The sequence below is a fragment of the Macaca fascicularis genome, chromosome 11 (genome assembly GCF_037993035.2).
Source record: "Macaca fascicularis isolate 582-1 chromosome 11, T2T-MFA8v1.1".
Lineage (NCBI taxonomy): Eukaryota > Metazoa > Chordata > Mammalia > Primates > Cercopithecidae > Macaca > Macaca fascicularis.
In genome coordinates, this window is record NC_088385.1 from 96,658,839 (window position 1) to 96,682,204 (window position 23,366).

Genomic DNA, 23,366 nt, shown 5'->3' on the forward strand with positions numbered 1-23,366 from the left:
TAAATGGACAGACAATAAATTTCAATTTATATAGGACAGAGACTACCTGCTTTGGCCAATATTATCCCCAAAATCCAGCCTAGTATCTGAAACTATAGGTGGCACTACATACAGCTGGCACTCAAATTCTTTGTTGAATGAATACTACTTTTGTCACGGTTTAGGAAAGCTAAACATTAACAGTGGAACAGGCACTAAGGTGGGAGTCAGATCTGGGCTTTCATCCTTACTGTAGGATCTTGGGGCAGGTTGCTGTGTACCTGGGACTCAGTTTTCTCATCTGTAAAAGAAAGAGTTGGACCAGGTTTTCAAAGCACTTTTCTAGCTCCAAAATTCTTTGTCTGCCCCACAAATCCTCATTATGTCTCCCAGTCCAAGTATAAAATATTGGTTTTGCCATCCATAAGCTTAGGGCTAATCATATCTTTTGCTTATAGGTTCCTTTACCAAAAAATACACAGGAAGAAGCCTCAACCTTAGTTGTTATTTAAATTCATTATAAAATTCTCTTTGATGGTTCAGAACCTTAGTTCATCACATTCACTAACTTCAGTGAATCTAAAAATCACCTACTCTGATTGGCAATAGACAGATGCTCTTTAGATGTTGTTTTCAATGCTAGCATTCTTTAAAACTTAAGCACAGTCTATACTTCAGCTTCTCTTGTCAGGTCCTAATAGGGCTATAAAATAAAATACAAGCCACCCAGTTAAATTTAAATTTCAGATAATCAACAAATAATTTTTTAATCCCATGTATGTCCTATACAATACTTAGGACACTCATACTAAAAAAAATTATTCATTGGCAACCTGGTCCTGATTTCCTAGTGTCATAAATTAACAGTTTCCAAAGAAATGTAATTTTACAATGCAGGTAAACATGAAATAAAATTTATACTTTCTTTGATTCAGAAGGAAATTGAGTCTTCCAGCAGCTGAGTATAAACTCACTCTGGTCTCCCAAACTACTACACTTACAAAACATTGGAAATGAACTGTAAAATGGCATTTCCATCTGGTCTGCCTTTCTGGCCCCAGACAAACGCATTAACAACCATCATGCCTCTGAGAGTGAACTTAAAAACATTAAATTCCCAATTTGCAGCTCTGAGGCTGCCTTATTTCACATCTGGCCCATATTTAATATGGCTTCTTACTCCTTACCTATTTGTTAATTTGCTATATATCTGTAGACCTCTATTTGTCTATTTTAAACAAACGTATTATAAACTAGTTAGGGAGATAACCTTTTGTATCCTAACCTTCATCTCCTATCCTTCCTCATACACACAGTACACACAAAGTCATGTATACAGACGGTTAGCAAATATTTTCTGAATATCAAAAGTTCAGCAAATGTTTTCTAAATATTACATGTCATTGTAGAATACTGTAAATACAGAAATCGTAATGGTCTGAATTGAATTCCTACTAATCCTAACACAAACCTAGAATTCAGCTTATTAATAAACTCCTATCAATTGCTTTATTTTTCTATAGTTTAGGCATAAAATGTACAGAAACCTCAGTTAGGAACTTTCTCTATGCTAAGATTCTTTGTGGTAAGCATTTACTGAATAGTTAAGATAGTCTAAATCTGTCCTATATGCTGCTTACTATGCAGTATGACTGACTATAAAGCAGTAACAGATATTTCCAAATAAATCATCAGAACACATATAGCCCAATAAATGTTTATTTTTCTACCAAGAATTAATTAACTTAAATCATTCTAATAATGCTGCCATTGCTTAAAACATTTGCTCTCCTTTTTTGACATTTCCTTTATACTCTGGGATACTTTTTAAAGAAAATATCCTCAATGACAGCAAATCTTAACTTTTTTGGAAGATTTATCATTAAGAGTAATTCTGTAAACAAGTCTTATTAATAAAGTGGGTAGTTCACACATTGTAAGTACAGGGATGTTGGTAAAAATTATATCACAAATATTGTTGTTTATCAGAGGCAAGGCAATACAGTGTCTTGCAATACAGGATCTCCTGAATCAACTCAGAATGTCAACAACTTAAGCCCAAAGAACTTGCTCATTCTTGTGAGTTGAATTAAACAGTTTTGCTTAAAAAAAAAAAACCCACTAATAAACACGTATTTTACCATTTATTACTTACCACTTACTAATTTTGACATGAATGCTTTCTAAGATCTTATTATGGTTTTCTACTACAGACCTTAACTATTTTTTCCTGGTATCACTGGAAATAGCATATTTAATCAACAATTACTATTTTATCCTAAAACTTCTGGTAGTATAAATTCTCCCTTTAAAATCAGGATAATATCAAATCTTCACTGCTTGTTTCTTTAAGTATGTGGCACAATTTTCCCACAACCTCAGGAGAACTGGATTTAAATCTGGCTTTTTTGCAGTCAATATTTAGAATCAATAAGAATAAACCAAATCCCTAGCCTCTTGTACATTTTCCATCAATCTTTGGGTGAATTAGGCAAGCACTTTAAGAATCATCCAAGAACATTTTAGTTCCAAAAAGGAAAAACAATCTAGCTCTTGACATTATTTCAAACTTCTAATAACATGTGAGAGGCTCAACTGTGTATAGCAGAAAGAGCAGTGGACTAGAGTTAGACAGCTGGGCCCACATGCCTTTCTGCCATTCAGCATTTAGGCATGTAAACTGACTCATTTCTCTGTCTATAGGGAAAGAAATCATTATCCTATTTACAGGGTTATTATACGGATTAAATGATACCAACTGTTACATGCAACATGCTTCTGATACAATCAGTCCTCTTCTAACTAAAAAAGAAAATCAGATTCTTTATCCTTATGACCTCAAATATTAAAGCCTATAAGCCAACTCCATTTTCTTTAAGTAAAGCAATGGTCTGAAGTCGGTGACCGTTATTAGTATAATACTCAAACTCTTCTCCATGTCAAAAACACTTATTTATTCACCAGAATTGGGTTATAAGATATTTGCCATAAGCTAAAACTTACCATTATAAAGACAAAACTTTATTTTAAATATTTTACATAAAAATCTTCTGACAATGTACCACAAAATTTATCCTACACAATCTGTAAAAGTCAAACATAATTAACCAGAAAGTGATCACTCAGGATTATTATTCAGTTTGTTACGACTTAATAATACATGTCACATACTATGCTAGGTCTCAACAAAGAACTCAGTCTATCTAGGCAGACAGATTTGCAAACAGATAAACTTAAGAGCCATATTTCCCTAACTCAAATAACCATTCTTTCCACTTCCCAGCATTCTTAGCCCACAAAACAGGAAATTCCACCCCTTTTTCCATGTTGAGTCTACGGGAATTTGAATCCCTAATTTTTGTTTAAAATATCTTTTAGAAGCCTATAATTAAGAAGTAACACTGAAACCAAAAGCTAGCTTATACACAGATTGCCTGTCACAAGTCAGGCAAAGCAATTAAAGAATCTGCCAACTCAGAAAATCACGGAATTTTCAAACTAAGAAAGCACGGTGTTTCCTTTTCATGCATTAGTACTCAGGGTCACTATTACATTAAGGACAAAAATAAAAATTAAAAACATAAAGACAATTAAAAAGCTGGGATTAACCAGTAGGAAATTCTAATGAAACCTATACACTTTAAGTTTCAAAGTTATAGGTCAATGACAAAGCTGCTAAAGAGGTTAAGATAATAGAACATAGGTTAAAAAAAAAAAAAAAAAAGGGCAACATGCTACCATGATGTTATTCTTAATCAATGGCCAAAATGATTTAGTTGACTTAAAACTCAGGCTAAGACTCAAATTTTTCTATACTGAAGACGGTGGACTATGCCTAGACGACAGCAGATCCTTGAATAATGTTTCGTTTAACATGGTTTCATTATGACACTGATGAGAAAAAACAAAATCGATTCCAGGCTGGGACGACTGTGTGGAATCTTCACTTTCTCCCTACATCTGCATGGGTTTTCTCCAGGTATTCTGGTTTTCTACCACATACTAAAGATGTGCTTCAGGGAGAGGCTCTGGCCACTCATGACCCTGAACTGGAATCAGCAGATCAGAGAAATGAATTAATAATTACAAATTATTGTTGAATAAAAATTACTAAAGTATACAATAATCATACAAATGCTCTACAATAAATGATGTGGTATGAGAGCAATCTGCAAGCTTGCTGTGTTTATGATTGTTTCCAACTTCATGTGGTAGGAGGTGCTCCTTATAATTTTCACTTAGCAAACACTTATTCTTTGATTTAACCCACTAACTACCATGACCACTGTTACTCACTGATTCACCAAAAATTGGGTTATCTTGTTGTATCAATCTTCCTTAAATGTATGTACGGAATTACATTTATTTCAATGTTTAATATCAGATATTTGGTAATGTTTCTGTGATCAGAAATATGCCATAAGACTTAACTCTTGTTTATATCGACTAGTCTATGGTAAAACTGGTTTTGTTACATGTCATTTCACTTAATGTCACAGTGTCCAAGAACCTATCAACCACACCGAGGATGTACTGTATGCTTCTGTCAGTAAAGTATTTCTGAATGTATACTTAATTTTTCATTTTATTCCCTACAACTATTATTAAGCCAATAATTTATTTTCTAACTGTTATTTCAGAATTAAGTAAATATTAACTTACTATGAAGTGATGGCAACACATGGACAAGGAAATGACCACGCCTAGGGAAGCTGCGGCAATGCTTTATCAAAGAACTGACCTTTAAAGTGAGTCTTGAATGAAGAGTTCTATTTTGTAATATTTAGGTAAGGGGAGTACGATTTACAAAGGCATAAACAATGAACAGGTTGAGCATGTCTTTAATACAGGAAGAACTGCTATGATACGAAGTAACCATTGTGACAGCAGGAATGGGACAGTATAGAGGGCTCAGACTTCAACTGGACACATTAATTTATTAAGTACTAACTTAATGAATAATCTAAATGATAAGCACTTAACTTTCTGGAGAGGACAGAAGAACTTCATGAAGGAACTTCATAATGAGTCCTAAAAAAAATGACTAGTTTGGATGAGGATATTCCAGATAGGAAGAGCAGCACACAGCTATTGCTTTTTAACCAAATTGTCCATGTCTATTAAGTTTTATGAATTATTTTTTACTCTAAAAACCTTCTATCACTAAAATGTAAATTTTCAATTAGTTCCTATGATACTTGTGCTTGATTCTAGTCTTTCTAGTTTCTGAAATTTGCTCTCTTTCATCTGCAGTTTGCTGGCAAACCAATTATCGAAATGTATTTAAAATATGAGTAAATACAGCAAGTAAACACCTAAAGTGGAGTAAGGCGCTGAGAGTCTTGATTCATGAACTTCTGGCGGCTTAGAAGACTTTTCTGCCAATTTCCTGGTTCTCTACTTTGTTTTACATGGTTCAGGAAACTGGATAAATAATAGCCTTAGGCTGGGAGAAAAATTATCCTACACCTCTCTCCATTCTTCTTCTATTTCTGCTTTCTCTTTGATTCCTCCCCATTTCAGTAGCATTCCAGATAGCAATTAGTCCACTAAGTTACATTCCAGGACAAGAAGACTGGTTTCCACTGACCTCAAAATTAGAGGAATGTCATGGTACAATTAATTTGATACATTTCGTCCTTCTACACCCATAGCTATTCTAAGTAATTAAGAATTACTTGAGTAGCCAAAAGAAACAATGGCACTGAATGTTCAAATACATATATAAAGAGAGATGTGTATCTACTAACTAGATATAAAAAAAGTTATATTCAACTACATAATCTGTCCTAGTCTCTGTCCCTCTCATATCCCACTTACAGCTGTCATCTTAATTTTAAAAAATCCCCAACGCCACTATAATCTATGACTTTTAATGACAACCTCAAACTCCTTCTGTACATGTGCAGATCTAGATTAAACTATAATCTCTCCACATTCCCCAAACCACTCAAAGTTTCCTCCTTTCAACTCCCTAAGGTAGCTGCTAATGGGAGGGAGGTTACCTGGTATCAAACACACATCGAAGGGGCATGGCCAAAGAATCTGCTTAAAGGAGCTTTCCCTCCACTCAGGAATAAGGCCTTCAACCAATACAGTTCCCACTTGTGGAAACATTTAATTTAAATCTAGGGCCACAGGTATACTTTAGGAAGGGAGACAGGAGGAGCAAGTCCGACATCATAAAAAACTGATAGCCTGGCTTGCCACCTAGGCTGTGTGCGGAAGTACAAGCAGAGCTCAGCACAACTTAGAAAACCCTCCAAATGTAATTGTGACAGAAGGTCAGAGATCACCATCAAGAATTCTAAGAACTGGACAGGTGCACGCCTGTAATCCCAACACTTTTGGAGGCCGAGGAGGAGGGACTGCTTGAGCCCAGGAGTTTGAGACCAGCCTGGGCAACATGGTGAAACCCTATCTCTACAAAAAGTACAAAAATTAGCTGGGCATGGTGGCACACGCCTATAGTCACAGCTACCTGGGAGGCTAAGGTGGGAGGATCACCTAAGCCCAGAGAGGTCGAGGCTGCAGTGAGCCACGATCGTGCCATTGCACTCCAGCCTGGGTGACAACAAAGAGATGCTGTTTCCAAAAAAAAGGAAGAAAAGAAAAGAATTTTAAGAATAGGATACAATGGTAGCAAAACTACTGAAGTTTGAAAGTTTGACAGCAGATTCTAGAATGCTTTCCTTCTTTACTTGTATAAGAATAGCTGGAAACAATATACCCCTATTCATTATAGAAGAGATCACAGACCAGGAATGGGACATGTGCACACACTTACACTGGTTCTGGAAGCATACAGCACCTGATGAATCACTGCACAAAAAAGGAAACCAAGAAGGAACACCAGACACACTGAGCAAGGCTAACTTAAAGCTCTGCATGACAAGTCTCTCTCCTCTTAGCAGGTCACAGTTGTTACTGTCTACCATAGCAATCATATAAATATTGTTTACAAGAAAATATTTATCTCAAATCTGAAATTTTCTACTTGAAATGAGAATTTAAAAAAAGAAAAGAAAGTCATATGTGATGTCACAGAAAGAGCCTGCCACGACACCTTTAAATTTCCCTGAAGTTTTACCTTGTTTACAATACTGAAACTTAAATTTTTTGGATTAACGCTTTAGCTATAGTTGTATTTAAGTTTAGATGTCAAACTTTTGAAGTTTCCTCCTCTATTAAAAAAAAAACAAGATAGATACATTAATCTGTTAAGGAACATTTTACAAAAACATCTACTCACTGGCATTTTTAAATAATACCCATTTCCACTGGCCGCATCTTAGTATTCTATTCTATTTAGTAAAGTCTATCCTGCTCTTTAGAAGCAGGGATAGTAAAATTCTTGTTTCACAAAAAATTAAATTTATATAACACAGTTATACAAAAATATTTCCGATCTTTGTGTCATTTACCTGACATATCATTCAGCTCAAAGTTAAAAGAAACAGTATCTGTGATAAATTCTCAACCCAAGCACACTACAGTTTCTAAGAGACAAAACAAGCATCTTACAGAAGTCCAGTGTCAGTGGATTCAAGCTCAAGACCAGACACAAGAGGCCCATTCAAGAATCATTAACAACCTCACAGGTATAACAGGGCATTGTGCCAAGGGTGAGTGATAGAAAGATGAACAATCCCTGCTCCCAAACTGGACATCTCACGGAGGTGTCAAACACGTAAACAATAAAATATGAATTCTTAAAAGTGCTATGGAAATTAGGAAAAGTAAAGCAGAGACCTAGAAATGAGTGGGACATACTACAGACATAGCAAGAAAAGACAGACTCCCCAAAATCTGACCAGCCACAGAGAAAGGAGACTGGAAGAAAATTTTAGTCATAAGATCACAAACTACCAAAATCCTTTAAATACAGTAATTACAGGGAAACAATCATAAACGAAGACAAACATCTGCAAATAAAGATGCTCACTGGAATATTATTTAACAGAAAAGAATTCAAAATCAAAACATCCAATAACAAGGCACTAGCCACAGGATAGAACATTATTAAAATGATGTTAATGAAAAAATTTAATGACATGAGAAAATAATACAAAGTTTCTAAAAAGCACACAATTATACCTACATCATCTGAAGGATGTTAATAGGAAAGTTTTTCAAAAGATAAAAACTATTAAAGTGTTAAAACTAGCTATTTCTCAGATGTAGGATTATGAGTGATTTGTTTCACTTTACGTTGTCCTATTTTCCAAACATTAGATAGTGTTATATTTCTAATTGGTAAAAAGATTATGTAAGTCACTGTATTTTAGGGTATCCCTTTAAAACTATGCATAGCCCTTTTCATCTCTTTCTATAGAGAATACCTCATCCATATATTACACAGAACCCACTCATTTAAATGGGTTAATATGTGTAAATTGCTTTGAACAGTACCAGCAGGTAGAAGGCAGCTACACAGGTGTTCATTTTATTCAATAATCTTAAATTCCCTTTAGTCAAAGTAAGTAGTGTGTTTTGGAGCTAGTCTATTTTTCATGGCATGTTAACAAAAGAACATTAGTTTTTTTCTTTTTTTCCCACCCTCTAAATTCTAACATCTCTTAAGAAATGACTGCTGTTTTCCTAAGATTCTACTTCCTTCAAAAAAAAAAAGCAAGAAGAAATTCAAGTATCAAGTTCCTTAATAGGAAGACAGAAATTTAATGAGCGGAATGGAATTTGGCTTTATCCAGATGAAGAAACAGAAATCATACACCAGACTCTTATCAGGGAGTGGGCTATATGTAATTATTTCGGAAAAAAAAAAGTCTTTATGTGTCTTTATGAGCTTGGGGTATGGCGCGTCAGAATCGCAGGGGAAGACTCAAGAAACGAAATAGGGCAACCGATTGTTCTATATAATAAAGGAATGAGGAATCTGGATTTGCAAAGTAGAGGATGACTGGAGGGAGAAATTAAGGAAGGGGACTCCTGAGTTATCCATAGACTGTCTTCACTAAAGAAATGTTCCTTCATGTCCACATTGCTCACTTCTGCTTTTGTAAAACTGGATTATTTTACCCAAAGTAAAAGTGAGTTGTGTATCTAGATAGCACACGACTGTACAAAGACACAGAAGATGAATGACAGATGACATATCTGAGTTATCCACACATTTAAACTTATTTCATACATGTATTCATTTTCAGTTTTGACAAACTTATACATGCATAATGTCTATTTAGGAAAACAGATCCAAAAGGCTTGTTTAAATATTAGTGTTCCTCTCAGTGCTCCCCCGACCCTTTTTTTTAAAATATCAGCAGTCCTTTTAGTCCCCCATCCCATTTTCTACTCTGAAGCACCTAGGAACAGTACCCTCAAATCCTTCATCTCTACAAATAATGCTTACAAAGCTACTGCTTGCTTTTTTAGTTTTAGGCTTCATATATATCTTTCCCCCACTCCCCAAGACAGAGTCTCGCTCTGCTGCCCAGGTTGGAGTGCAGTGGCACTATCTCGGCCCACTACCTCACCTCCTGGGCTCAAGCAATTCTGCTTCAGCCTCTAGTAGCGGGGATTACAGGCCCATGCCACCACGTCCGGCTAATTTTTGTATTTTTAGTAAAGATAGGGTTTCACCATTTTGGCCAGGCTGGTCTTCAACTCCTGACCTCAAGTGATCCACTCATATCTTTTATCACCATTCTTCTTCCCATGCCCAGCACAAACACAAATGCTTCCTAAAGTACTTTTATCAAGAATATATAAAGAAATTACAACTCGATAATAGGAAGAGACTGTACGTTACTGGAACCAAAATGTCCATCAACAGGTGAATGGACAAATTGTGGTGTATCTATACAGTGAATCCTCATCAGCAATAACAAGAACTATTAATATACACAACATGGATGAACCTCAATGACGGTGAGTGAATGTCAGACCAGAAAAGAACACATACTGTATGATTCCATGTACATAAAACTCCAGAAAAGTCAAATTACTCTATAGTGACAGAAAGCAGATCAGGGGCTGCTTGAGGAAAGAAGGAGCTGAGGGAGCGGAAGGGAAGGTAGATAAGGAGGCACAAAAAATTTAGGGGAATGATTACCTGACTGTGGTGGCGACTGTAGAATATATACATGCCTCGGAACTCAAGTTTTTCACTTTAAGTGTAAAGTTTCTTCTATGCCAATTACATCTCAATAAGACTATAACAAATTTGTTCAATTATGAGAAAAAAGGACACAAATAAGCTAAATAGAAGTTCTGGATTCAATATGGGTTTCACAGCAGGGTGATCTGACTGGGACATTTTCTTTGGAGACAGACACAGACAATGTCCGATTCTTGAGGTCTTTTACCTTGAGCTGGTCAGGTTAGATAAGATAAGACACTTCGATTGTGGCCAGAATTCTGAAAGCTGGGTGAGGGAAGAAGACTGGTGATCTTGACATAAATATGTAAACACTCGGTTTTGAATGTGGTACCCTGGTTTTCAACTGTGTTCCCAGTGTGAATAGCCTTCTCGAGAAAGTAAGCTTCCAGCCTTCTGCAAGGGTGAAGGAAAAGAGATCACAGAGCTAGAGAGAGGGAAAGACATCTGGATATCAAATTCCTAAAATTTCAACCAGTCCTCCTATTTTGCCCCCCTGTCCCCTCTTCACCAGAGGTACCATGCTTTTCCAGCTCTGAGCTCTCAGGGAATTCTATAAACTGACTTGTTTCTGGGCTTTTCTATTACTTAGAGTTCGGCTTTATGAGTCTACTAAGTTGACTGCTTCTAAAATTTTGGTGTGGATTTCTCTTCTCCCTTGTGGATTTACGGCTTTTTAAAAAAAGATTTCTCTTATTCTCATTTTAGTATATGTTTGGCAAGAAGCAGAGTTAAATGCCAGTAATATGCCACTTGTTTAACTGAAATCTTAGATAATTTAGCTTTTCAATAAATGTATTTATCTTCATAAATCAAACACAGCATACCACAGATGAAATGTCAAAATGGTGACAGTAGTAAAAAGACAAAATTGGAAGGCAAACCTAACAGAATAAAAAAACAAATGGTTGAAAGTTTGGGGGCAGGGGGTAACCTGTTTTTGCTATACAAATTTTGTTAAAAGCCAAATTTCCAAGAGAGAAAAATCAAAACTTTGTACTTTTTGAGGAGTTAACAAAGAAACCAAGTGATTTATCCAAGACAAGTAGGTTTTTTAGTGGTGAAGATAAATTTCACATTTAAATCTGGTGAGTCCTTAACATATCACAGCGTAAAAACCAAAACCAAAGGAGACACAAGCTCTGAGAAAGGTGGGTATTTCCAGCAAAAGGAATGCTGTCAGCAGGAGGGCCAGAGGTGATCAAGTTCCACCATTAAATGATGTACATAAAAACAACAGTGCTTAAGCTCAAAGGCAGGGTCACCTATTTTTTGAGACAGGGTCTTCCCTCTGTCGCCCAGGCTGCAGTGCTGTGGCACAACCTCAGTTCACTGCAACCTCTACTGCCTGGAATCAAGCGATCCTACTACCTCAGCCTCTCAAGCAGCTAGGACGCGACGCCATGCCTGGCCAATTATTATTATTTTTTTTTTAGTAGAGATGAGGTTTCGTCATGTTGCCCTGGCTGGTCTCAAACTCCTGTGGTCAAGCAGGAGCCTCCTGCCTCAGTCTCCCAAAGGGCTGGGATTACAGGCATGCGCCACTGCGCTTGGCCAAAGACAGGGTAACATAAACTTTACCCTAAATCCACTGTACAAGTAGAAAAGGGTTGACTGGTGAACCCTTGTTTTTCTGAGACTCAACATGCAGACGGTTTGATGTTAGAGGAGCTCCGTTTCCCAGGCTTTGTCAGATTTCTTTCCCATTCACTGACTGACCTTCCTTGTTTTCAGCCCCCTATTTGCACTGGTACCCTTTAACTCAGTAGTTCTCCACTACAGTATTAGTTGTCAGGAGTGTCCACACTTAAATACCTTAAGTTCATGAGTCACTTTTTCAGCAAACAAAAAAGAGTAGTTGTAGCACTTACTCGCTTTTAAGCATGAATAGAGAAGAAAAGGACAGAAGTATAGCAAAAAATTAAAAATCTTAGTATTAGAGGTATTTAAAAGATCTAGACATTAGCAAGGGAGCATGGAGTATATGCCAGGATCATCCACGAGTGTCCCAGTAGAAAAACAACTTAACTAATCTAGCCCATTTGACTTTTGCTGATTCCATTCAACTCTACCTTCAGATTTCTTTTTATTTTCTTCACTACCAAAACCACTCCTGTGCTACTCTTTGACCAACAATTTTATTATGATTGTTATTGCAACGTCAATTAAAGCAGGAACAAGTCTTAGAACTCCTTTCACAATACCTTACCAACAATTAGACCTATAAAATTTAAAAGATTGGGGGAATACTCAATAGCAGTGCACTTGTAGGGTCTCAGCTGTGCTAATCATAGGAAAATGTTATTTCCAGAGAACAACTCTTATTTTTTCAAGCATTTTTTAATATAACAGCTTACATACTAAAGCTATATAAACCTTTAGTTACTTAAATATCTAAAATTACTACTCTGTGTATCACTCAGGCATTCAATAGAAATGACAAAGTCAAATACAGGCTTTCTTTCTTGACCTCCGGAAGGCAGCTGGAAGAATAACCCATTGCTACACTTCAGCAGAAAGCGTATACCTACTTTTCTTCCTGATGCCCAGTGATTGTATAGCAGGTCATGAGCTAACAGCTCTCAGTTCATGAAACGGCAGCAATGATACGATGCTCAGTCTTCTGGTCTGTCTAAATGTGCCCATTCTTCAAAACTCAGCATTACTCCACCCTTTCCCATCGTCTCTCATTAATTTTCTTGTCTGAAGTCCTCTGGGTTGTACACTTCCCATTTATTATCCCTTTGTCTTAGTAATTCATTTGGAGATAACATAAAAGAACTGAGATAAGACATGGGTTCTATATGAGGATATATAGAACTTTATCCAGCAAATGTTCAGGTACTGTTTTTTTGGCATATTGGTTTAGGATTTAGACATTGTGTAGCTTCTGTTAAGGTAAAGCAGAGAAGGTTAAGGAAATTTTTCCAGGAGATTTTTAAAACCTTTTTACCTTTGAAATTTTAATCTTACTCAGATGGGTTCATAAGACAATGTTTTACTTCTGGAAGATAGCTACATACATTTCACAGAATGTTACTAGGACAGTAGAATTTAGCTTCTCTACAGGCAGGACTTTTCTACTTCTGAATTTCAACGTGGCAGTTAATTTGGTTTTTTTGTTTGGTAAACAGGTTCTTGCTGTGTCACCCAGGCAGCCTCGAACTCCTGGCCTCAAGCGAACCTCCTGCCCCAGCCTCCCAAAGTGCTGGGACTTATAGGCATCAAGCACAGCATCTGGCCCCTAAGGGTCCTATCAGGTGAGAGGAAAAACACATATACATTCACAACAAAAGGATGAGGGACCGCCAAACTCTAAGACAGTCAGTCACAGAGTGGATACTCAGCGATACTACAGTATGCAACGCAGCTCTCAACTCCAGAAAACACAACTCATTTTGTGTTCTATGTGAACAGCACCCCCTGGAATTGTGCAAAACAGTGATCCTGGTACACAAAGTTAACAAGGTGAGATGTTCCACTAAGGGGAGGTTTGTGAAATGAGAGGACAAAACACTAAACACATTTGGATTCAGCCCTTATTAGCACATTAAAGTACCAGAGAAGTTCCAAACTGCATAAACCAGCATATCCTGGAGTGTGGTTTTGCCTCTCTCCCCCAGGAAATCCCTATTAGTAGTTTTTGGAACCAGCATTCTAAAACACACTTTAGAAAACACTGAGCTACTTTATAAAAGGCTTTCAGAGTCAAGTTGTGTTTTGATAAACAGAAAAATAAAAAAACAATGAAAGTTTTAGTGAAGAAACTGTGGTTTAAAATAGGTTATCGAAAAACAAAAGAAAATTCTGGCACAAATATGAAAGGTAGATTAAAGCAGCAGATCTGAGAGTTTTGAGAGTATAAGATTATTTATTTAAAATCCTCCTGAGAGAGAACTCACTCGCAGGGTTAATATAATGAATAACAGATCCACATTTCTAATAAAAAATTATTTAAAAAGCATCTTTTAAGTTAAATAGTCAAATCTTTAAGACCTATTTTTTCAGAAAACATAAATTTGACTCCTAAATTTATCAGGTCTGTACAGTAGTCATGCCAGTTTACAGTTAGGCAGTGTAATCTCAGATTTCACAGTGTAAGCAAGCATTGGTCCATTCAAAACTACCTTTATTTGTTCCCTCAGAGGCCCAGGTGACAGTAATATTTATACAAAAGCAGGTATCCCATATTTTAAGAAACCATATTGTTGGAAGTTACTGTACTTAGAAATACCAAATATTCTTACCAAAAAGGTAACTAAAAACACCACATATTACTTGGAATAGCTAACACTGTCCTAGGAAAAATTTAATAGAAAATAGCTTTCAAAAATGTGGCCAAAAAAAAAAAAAAAAATTGTGCCCATAGTTTATTTGGACCTCTCTACCAAAAATATTTATTAATTTAGATTACATAAGCTTTAGTAAATTACAACCTATGATTCCTAAATATACCTTAAGGTTTAACCAACAAGACTACATTTTGGAACAAACAAAATCAGGTTCACAACAGTCTTGAGATGAACCTGCTTTGAAATTAATTTTATTATAAAATATATTTTAAATGCAGATACAGGCTATTTACTATATTGTTATAAATGAAGTAAAAAACAACTGCATTTCAAAACTGGTCTTAAAGAGGAAAATTATTAAAGGCAAGTAATTCACGTGGTATATAGTATTAGATAAAACAGTTCCAAAAGTCAGAGTAGACTGGTGAACTACACAAACTGTTATTTAACATTTAAGTGAGACAGCAGTAACTTCTGTTTTAATGCATAAAATAGGGAATTATCAATTAGTATGCTATCACTAATATTCTTGGAAGATCTACCTGCTCTTTTTGAAAGATCAACTGCTTGTTAACTAAAATTAAAGAGAGCTATCTATCCACTAACTTACATCCTTTTAGTCTGAAGGAATATCGAATCTTTTCTTCTAACAAAGAGCTAGACTAAAGGATAAATACACATTACTGTAAGGATACAGCATGCATTCTTTTTGAATATAAACCCTGGTGTCCAAGTCATTTGAAAATGGCAGACATTGGCCGGGCGCGGTGGCTCAAGCCTGTAATCCCAGCACTTTGGGAGGCCGAGACGGGCGGATCACAAGGTCAGGAGATCGAGACCATCCTGGCTAACACGGTGAAACCCCGTCTCTACTAAAAAATACAAAAAACTAGCCGGGCAAGGTGGCGGGCGCCTGTAGTCCCAGCTACTCGGGAGGCTGAGGCAGGAGAATGGTCTAAACCCGGGAGGCGGAGCTTGCAGTGAGCTGAGATCCGGCCACTGCACCCCAGCCTGGGCGACAGAGCAAGACTCTGTCTCAAAAAAAAAAAAAAAAAAAAAAAAAAAGAAAATGGCAGACATTAAGATGTGAAAATAAAAGAACATTCTCTAAGAGTTTACAGTGCTTAATAAGTAACTTAACCACAGATGGATCTTCTGAAAGACTGTGCATACAAAGATAACAGAAATATTTTCAATTTATCAGTTCTAGGATTGTCACAAAAACCACCTGCATCAACAAATCAAACTTTGCTACTGATTTAGATATCTCTACCATGTAACTTTAACTTAGTTATAAATGCAATGTCAATGTTTCTCAAAATGCAGACTACTCCAGCATTTGGCCCCACCCCAAATCTGCTGAATCAAAATTCCAGGGGCAACCCCAAGGAATCTGCACTTTCAGTAACTCCCTCAGGTGATTCTTCATGCACACTAATGTTGGAGAACCACATCTTTCTTGCGAGATTTATAACCAGAATTTGGATTTCAGGAACTAAAATCTCCTCATTTGGAACTTTTTAAACTAAATTTCATTACAGAACAAATCAGTATTTCAAAGAGATTTAGGCAATAAACATGTTATAGCATAAATACAAGTGCATAAAAAGTTACAGCAGAAATTTAAAGAAGAAGCCTTTAGTATAGCACATTTTATTTTTATCCAAGATTTAAGACACCCCTAGACCAACAGTTCTTTGAACTTAAAAAAAAATCTACAATATAAAAAGTACAGTATTTCAGATATGTTCACATTCACCCAGTTGTTAAGTAAATCAAAATACAAACTATGTGCATTACACCAAATATAAGTAATGATTAAATTAATAAAGCTCAACCCAAACAAACCTATTCATATTTCTCTACTGAATTTACTCTGATCAAAACTGATTTTCCATACATAAATTTCATAAACTTACATAAGCATGTATAATGAGAAGAGCAATGAGCAAAATCTAGAAGCCACCTAAAGTCCAGTTTGGGCTAAAAAAGCTGCTAGCTATATGACCTTAGGGCCTAGACAAATCACTTTATCTACCAGAAGAAAAAAAAAAAAAGTACAACTGTCTACCTTACTCACCACACAAGATTATTGTGAGAATCAAATGAGGTCATATGTAAATACATTCTGAAAACTGTAAAGTAGTTAATAATAATGCCTGTGATTTCTGAAGACAGCAAAATTTGAGAGACACTATCTTTGGGTACCTGCTGTAAAATACACAAACTATCACCAGAAAAAGTAAAATGTATATGCCACTAAAGAATCAATGAACAACATAAAAACTGACCGTTCAGATTTAATTAGATACTGGATGCTACTGAGTATACAGTATTCTCAAAATTACAAATATAAAAATTCTATTTGATTACCTGTCCTATGTCCCCATTTATAACAGATCCATTTCTTGTGTTAAGATATAAATGAAATTTGATGGACCACGAGAGTTGGTAATTGTCAAAACTGGCCAGTAAGTATATCATTCTCTCTACTTTCTCATGTTTGATAATTTCTATAATAAAAAATTTTAACAAGACAATAATATATGTGGTATGTATAGATAACATTTCTAAAAGCTAAAAAGTGAATTTTTTAAAGTTATTTATCTTTATGAAAATTATTCCCATAACTATTGTATGTTATTTTCCCTGCAATGTCACCGCAGATTCTACATAGTCCCCAATAAGCTACTATTAGTACCTTTATTACATATCATGACAGCTAATAGAAAATAATTATTCCCTTCCAACTAGTCGATACTATTGCCCGAGATGCAAAAACTTAAACCTTTGTTTCTGCTTTCTGATCCTCAATCCTTTTACTGTTCTTTGCTCATTCATTACAAAATTCCAGAATAAAAAAGTGAAAACATCAATTTTGCTGTATTCATGTGTAAAATGTAAGAGGAAAAAAAGCAAATTTTATTTTGTTCAGTATTACAAAAGACCAATAGTTGTAAGTGGCCGTTCCTTTTAAAACTCATTTCCCATGGTAAGAGACTGTTTCATCTGAAATGAAGTTAACATGTCTGTCAGACAAAGGAAATGAGTAAATCTCACTCTAAAATGAAGGATTCTATCAAAGTATATATAACAACATATAATTACTCTGCATGCATTAATCTAATAGCTCAAATAATATCCTTTATCCTGGGGCCATATTCCGTAGTCTGACAGAGAACACACAGCAGTAAGGGCATAAAACACCCTTCATCTCAAACAGATTTTTCGGCTAATTTTAGTTTAATAAAGACTTATCTACAGCTCAATGGCCAATGCTTTACATTGTCTATAGCGAAATTACAAGTGTTGAATGAAAACTTAAATGCAGATAGAAAGGCAATAACATTTTGTGGTTTGTAAGTAAGACTATATGTAATAATATCCATATCTTAATTAATTACATGGGAGCTAAATTCCCTTTCTCATGTTACATCAAAAAAGGAGCCTGTGCCTAAAGGGACAGCGTTCCTCATATTTATGATCTGGGAAGGAAGGGGAAGGGAAAGAAATCTCAGCTGTCACTACAGTATTTGTTTTCAAAGTATTAAAATCTCCATTTATTTTTATATGAGATGCACCTGAGAGCAGCAAGGTACACAAACCACTTTTTCTAACACAGTCTTTATTAAACTTTGAATATATAAGTACACCTGCTCGAAGTGTTCATTTGCATTATTTAAGAACAAGCAACTATAAAACAGTAAAATCACAAAAGGCAAGCTGTTAGAAGACAACAAAAAAGAATTACTATAACTGATCCTGCGTGTTTATTTCAGAATCTGTTAATAGGTCTACAACCAAAAAAAAAAAAAAAAAAAAAATTGTAAAGCCACTGTCATGCTGGTAGGTACCTTTATTTGGTGGCAGTGGCTAGTTTAAACCACCTATTAAAAGCAGCTTTTACTTTCCTTCTTTTACCAAGAAGATCCAGATGATCAATATTATTATAAACACAAATCAAAACTAGTTTCTCATCTCATCTCAGAATGCTAAAATCCCAAGCTTCAATTAAAAAAATATGATTTCCCATACAATTGCAGACATTTCTCTCAAGAGTGAGAAATGAGAGAGAATACAGAAAAATGAAGACAATGCCCCCTTATACGTCAAAATGGGGATGCCAATAATAGCTGCGATAAAAATCAAGGTGTACCTCGAATTTTCACCATTTTAATAAAAGAAAATCACGAAATTTTAAATTAAAGGTGGCGCTCTGTCCTCAACTCACCCGAATGTGACTCACTTTTGCAGACTATATGGTAGGAAATAAGTTACTTTTCAAAGATCTTTGCAGTTACACCCAAGCCAAAATCAGGACAGAGATCCACCCTTAATTACAGCAATTTAACTGTCTTATCTTAAAGCAAGGTAAAAACTAAAACGTCCTCCTGAAATCACAGCTAAATAAGCCCATTTTATATACTAGTTATCAAAGGTTCCCAATTTTAAAAAAATGTTTCTATTTACCTCAAATGTGAACTCACCAGGAGAATAAAGAAAAAGAGAGGGGGAGGAGGAGGACCCAAATGAAACGCACAAGTACAAAAAGCAGATTCTCCTCCAATCCCTCTTAATTCCCCCAATCCGCCCCTGCCACACACAAGGACAGGGAGTCTCGGGAAGGCTGGCATCGGGGCAAGTGGTGAAGGCCCTCCATTCACTCACGTGGGCCACCATCCAAAGGGTTACACACCCTCTGCCAGATGAGAACCTCATACAAACCAGGCCCTTACAAGTACTTATTATAAAATACACCCACGCTGAACAAGAGCTTTATTTTAAAATAAGACTGTCCTCAGGTGGGGGAGGTTAAACACAACAAAGGCTTCCATGTTGAAAGGCAGACAAGTTCAGATATATGCATATACCTACACACGTATGAAAAAAATCTATGTAGCTAATTTATCACTAACAGCAATCGATACCAACAGAAGCCATTAGATTATTAATAAACCAAGAAAAGTAGCGGGCACAGAAGCGAAAGGTGGCTGTCTGCAGCGCTCTAACCCAAGGAAAAGGTAAATACCAGCCTGTCGAGGAGGGTCGAGCCCTCCAAGTATGGGCAGACCCCCTTAGCCCACCCGGACGCCCTGCCCTCCCCTCCGCGCCAAGCACCGCACAGGGTGCGAGCACTCCCAGCGCTGCGAGTCCCGCAGAAAACTGGTGAATGAAATGCGCACAGAGACCAACCTGGCTGGTGACCGCGGCGCAGAACCAGGGGTCGCTAACCAGCTTAGCCACAGGATTCTCCCGCAGGATGGGATAAAGAGAGCACACCACCCACCCCACACACCCCTGCCACTGGAACGCAGTCCTCCCCCAGACTCCTTCCCCAAAAAGGGAGGTGAGGGCGCAGGCTTTTTTCTCTTAAACTAAGTGAATAAACACGAATCGGAAGCAAATGTGAACATCCTGGGGGTCCAGACGGAAGGCGTGAGGAGAAAAACCAGGCGGCTCTCCAACTCCCGGAGAATCACCGTCCTGACACGCCAACAATCAACTACCCGGGCCAGGGGCCGACTGGGGCCCCCGCTCCCCTCCCGCAGTGCGTCTGGGGGGCCGAGGCCAAGGATTAGAGGGGTGACCCTCCCGAGGCGCGGGGAAAGGGAGTGCCGGGCACGGTGCCCTCAAGGTCACCACGCGCCGTGGCGGGGGCGACCGGTGGCGGGATGGGCCGTGGCGCGGCCGAGACGGCTCCGTGAAGCCGAAGACCTGCGGGTATAGACCAGAAGCCCCAACAAGCCCCATCCCTCGAGCCCGGAGCAGCGACTCCGGGACTGACCCGGCGCTGAGGTGCACGGCTGGGGTGCACGGCGAGAAACCCGCTCACCTTTACAATCACCCGACAAGAGGCAACCTGCGAGGGGCCCCGGCCGCCCCCGCCAGCTTCTCCCGAATCCGGCGCAACCCGCCGGGCACCCAGCTATCAGGACCCCCGCCGCGATGCCAGACCTCCGTGCTCCGCCCGGCCTCCCCCGCAGGTGACCTGCCCCGCCGCCCCCGCCGCTGGCGGGCGGCGGCCGCCACTCACCTCGCCCGGCAATGGGAACCATTTTCCGAGGGGGAAGGAAAGGGAGGCTGCAGGAGGGTCGCGGAGCGGTGAGGGGCAGTGGGAAACGCAGAGGATGGGGGCTCTGTCCTCAGCGCGGTCAGCAGTCGGCTCGCACGGCTCGGGGCGCCACGCGGAGGTGCAGCTGCACCTCGGGGATCGGGCGGCCAAGGAGCCGAGAGGCTCGGCGTCCACCAGCCGGGGCTCCCTACTCACGCTGCACTGCGAGGAGGCGGCGGCGGCGGCGGCAGCGAAGGAGGAGGAGGCGGCGCCCGGCCGTCCCCGCCCAGAGCCCGGCAGCCACCGAGTGGCCGCCCGCTTCCCCCCAGGACCCGCCTCCTCGGCTCCGCAGAGCCGCACACAGGGCGCGCCGCGCTCGCTGGGCACGGGCAGCTCAGCCGGCCTCACGCCGCCGTCCGCAACAGCAGCCGCGGGCGGGGTGCAGCCCCCTCCGTGAGCGCCGCAGCCCGCCCCGCTCTGGGCGGGGCCCGCGGGCACCGGAGAGCGGACGGCCGAGCACGAGGGGGCTGCGCGCAGCTCCGGGCAGGGACCCCGTCTGCACCGGGTGGCCAGCAAGATTGCCGGGGTAGGCAGGGGGAGGAGAACGCTCACCCGTTCCGGTCTGGCGCTCCCTTCTCTCCACACCCACACGCCTCCCGCTCCACGCTGGCGGCACAGCTGCTCCCGCTGCCACAGCCGCCACCGCCGCCGAAGCTCGCGCCGCCGCCGCTGCCGCCTTGGCTGGGCGCGGTCACGTGATGCGGTCCGCGGGGACCCTGGGGGCGGGCGGGTGCGCGCGCGCGCGCGCGGAGGAAGCGCGGCTCGCACCGGGACTGGGAGCGGAGCGGCACTGGGAGGGCGTTTAAGGGGAGGACCCGGCGAGCGCGCCCCCGGCTGGCGAGCGCGCGCCCGGCTATTAGAACTTGCCGCGCGGTCGGGAAAGGGTGGCCGGACTGAGGGGCGGGGGTGGGGACTTGCGCCTCCGCACGCCCCTCCCTCTCTTCCTTCCCCTGAGCGCCTCGGCTAGCTGCTGCCCCCGCCCCCTCCAGCGCGCCCCTTCCCTCCTGCCGCAGCCTGCGATTGGCTGAGAGGCTCTGACGTCCGTGTTTCCATGACGTGTTGGTGCGGGAGGGAGCGGCGGGGGAGGAGGGGGTGGCTCAGGCGCGCGGGGAGGTGACTCCGTCAGTCACAGCTGCTGTTTCGGCGCGGGGCCGGGCCGCTGCCGCGACATGTGGAGGCAGGAGAGCAATGATTGCGGCAGGAGAAGTGCGGGCGCCCTTCACCTGGGCCCCCTCCCGAACTGCCCCCGGGCCCGTGCCCCTCCAGGGCCCAGGAGTGAGCCAGCGGGAGGGCTAGGGCGAGCGCTCCTGGCGAGGACAGATTAAGGCGAACCCCCAGTCAGCGGACGTTTGAGCGGCTCCTTGCCGCGTCTCTGCCCCCACTCCAAAACGGACTCGACGCGTGTCCCGGGCCGTGACGCACGCACCGGACGACAAAAGTGCTGCCCGGCTCGCTCCCTCTTTGGGGAAGAGAGCTCACTCCCCATGCGGGCGCGGGGCACCCCACCTCTGTTCCTGCCGGTCGGGTCCGCAAACACCGGGGATCCCGGCTGCAGCGCCCAAAGGGTTAACGCAGGCGTTCGGCCAGTGCAAACCGGCCTCACAGGATCCGCGCTTAAAATCCGGGTGTTTTCATTTTGGGTTTGCTTTTTCTACTATGCCAAGCTGATGGCTCTCTCTTAATGCTCTTGTAACATCTCAACCCTGCACCCATCTTTCCTGAGGGGAAAAGGAAACGGGATAACTTGCGGTATTTCGATGCTCAAAGGTAACCGGCGGCTCTGCTCCAACCTTCAAGAGATTTTGCAAGTTGAAAAACAAAGAAAATCATCCTTCGTAACATCTACTTAAAACAAAAAAAAAAGCAGGTTTTCCTTCTTGTACACACATATACACAGTAAAGATGTGTATCTTACCTTAGATACCGCGCTTCATCTTCGTCTAATCTTTATTTGAACTCACCGTTGCCACTGGCCCAGAGACCTTGTCAGTGTTATTTTCAGTATCACTTAATCAGAACAAAAAGATAAGTTCTGCAATATTCTTTCTCTTAATTCCAGAATTGGAAAATTAATATTTGTATAGCCTCCTCAAAAGCATACAGGCAATAGGAAGTATGGTATTATGTTCACGATCTGATGATAGCATTTAAAATATTTTAAAAGCTTAAGACACAATGTGTGAAAGAAGTTTAAAAGTGAATAAATCTAAATCAATGCTGTTGTAAATAATTTTTTTTATCAGTTTATGTATCTCACTAGGCTAGACGTTACCAGCCTTCTGAGCTGTGCCCTTGATGTGCAAAATGAACGAACATTTGACAGGATAGCATTTTTCCTCTCTTCAATCACTGATAGAGGATTGGTTAATGTGGTACAATAAATAGCCCTTCCTGACACTATTTCAAATCTTTTTAACAGAAGAATAACCTAAATTTCATCTAAGTAAGTTTCAGTATTATTTCCCCCTAAAATATCTTTCAAAACGATTCAGACATTTAAGAATCACTGGCTTTTTTCCAACTTTTCCTCCAAGGAAGTCACAATAGAAGTTGAATTATGTTTCTACTTTAATCAAGAATTTGACATTAAAGTAATATATGAATCATTTCTATAGTACACTAGCAAAATGGGTAATAGATTAAACTAGAATTTGGTCACTTTGTGGGTTTGTTCCATTTCCGGATTATAAAATGAGTGCTCGTAAAGTGTTGTGGTCATGAAACAATTATTGAGCATCTTTATTTAAGAACATGATTCAATTAAGTTTTCATTTATATCGATAAATCTATAAATTGAAACATACGGAATATATATTCATGTATATCCATAAATGAAAACGTGTGTGTGTGTGTATCCCAGGACATA

At 39.9% G+C, this 23,366-nt stretch overlaps 1 protein-coding gene across 1 annotated transcript in view; it reads right to left on the reverse strand.

Moving 5' to 3' along the window:
* Window positions 1–21,671, reverse strand: part of LOC141408103 (uncharacterized) — a 51,391-nt gene extending 29,720 nt beyond the window's left edge. Inside the window, exons 1-2 of the mRNA XM_074007701.1 lie at window positions 21,631–21,671; window positions 20,423–21,458 (exon numbers count right to left, since the gene is read on the reverse strand). Coding sequence (XP_073863802.1) covers window positions 20,423–21,458; window positions 21,631–21,671 — 1,077 coding nt within the window. The remainder of the gene's footprint in view (window positions 1–20,422; window positions 21,459–21,630) is intronic.
* Between the last annotated feature and the right edge of the window lie 1,695 nt (window positions 21,672–23,366).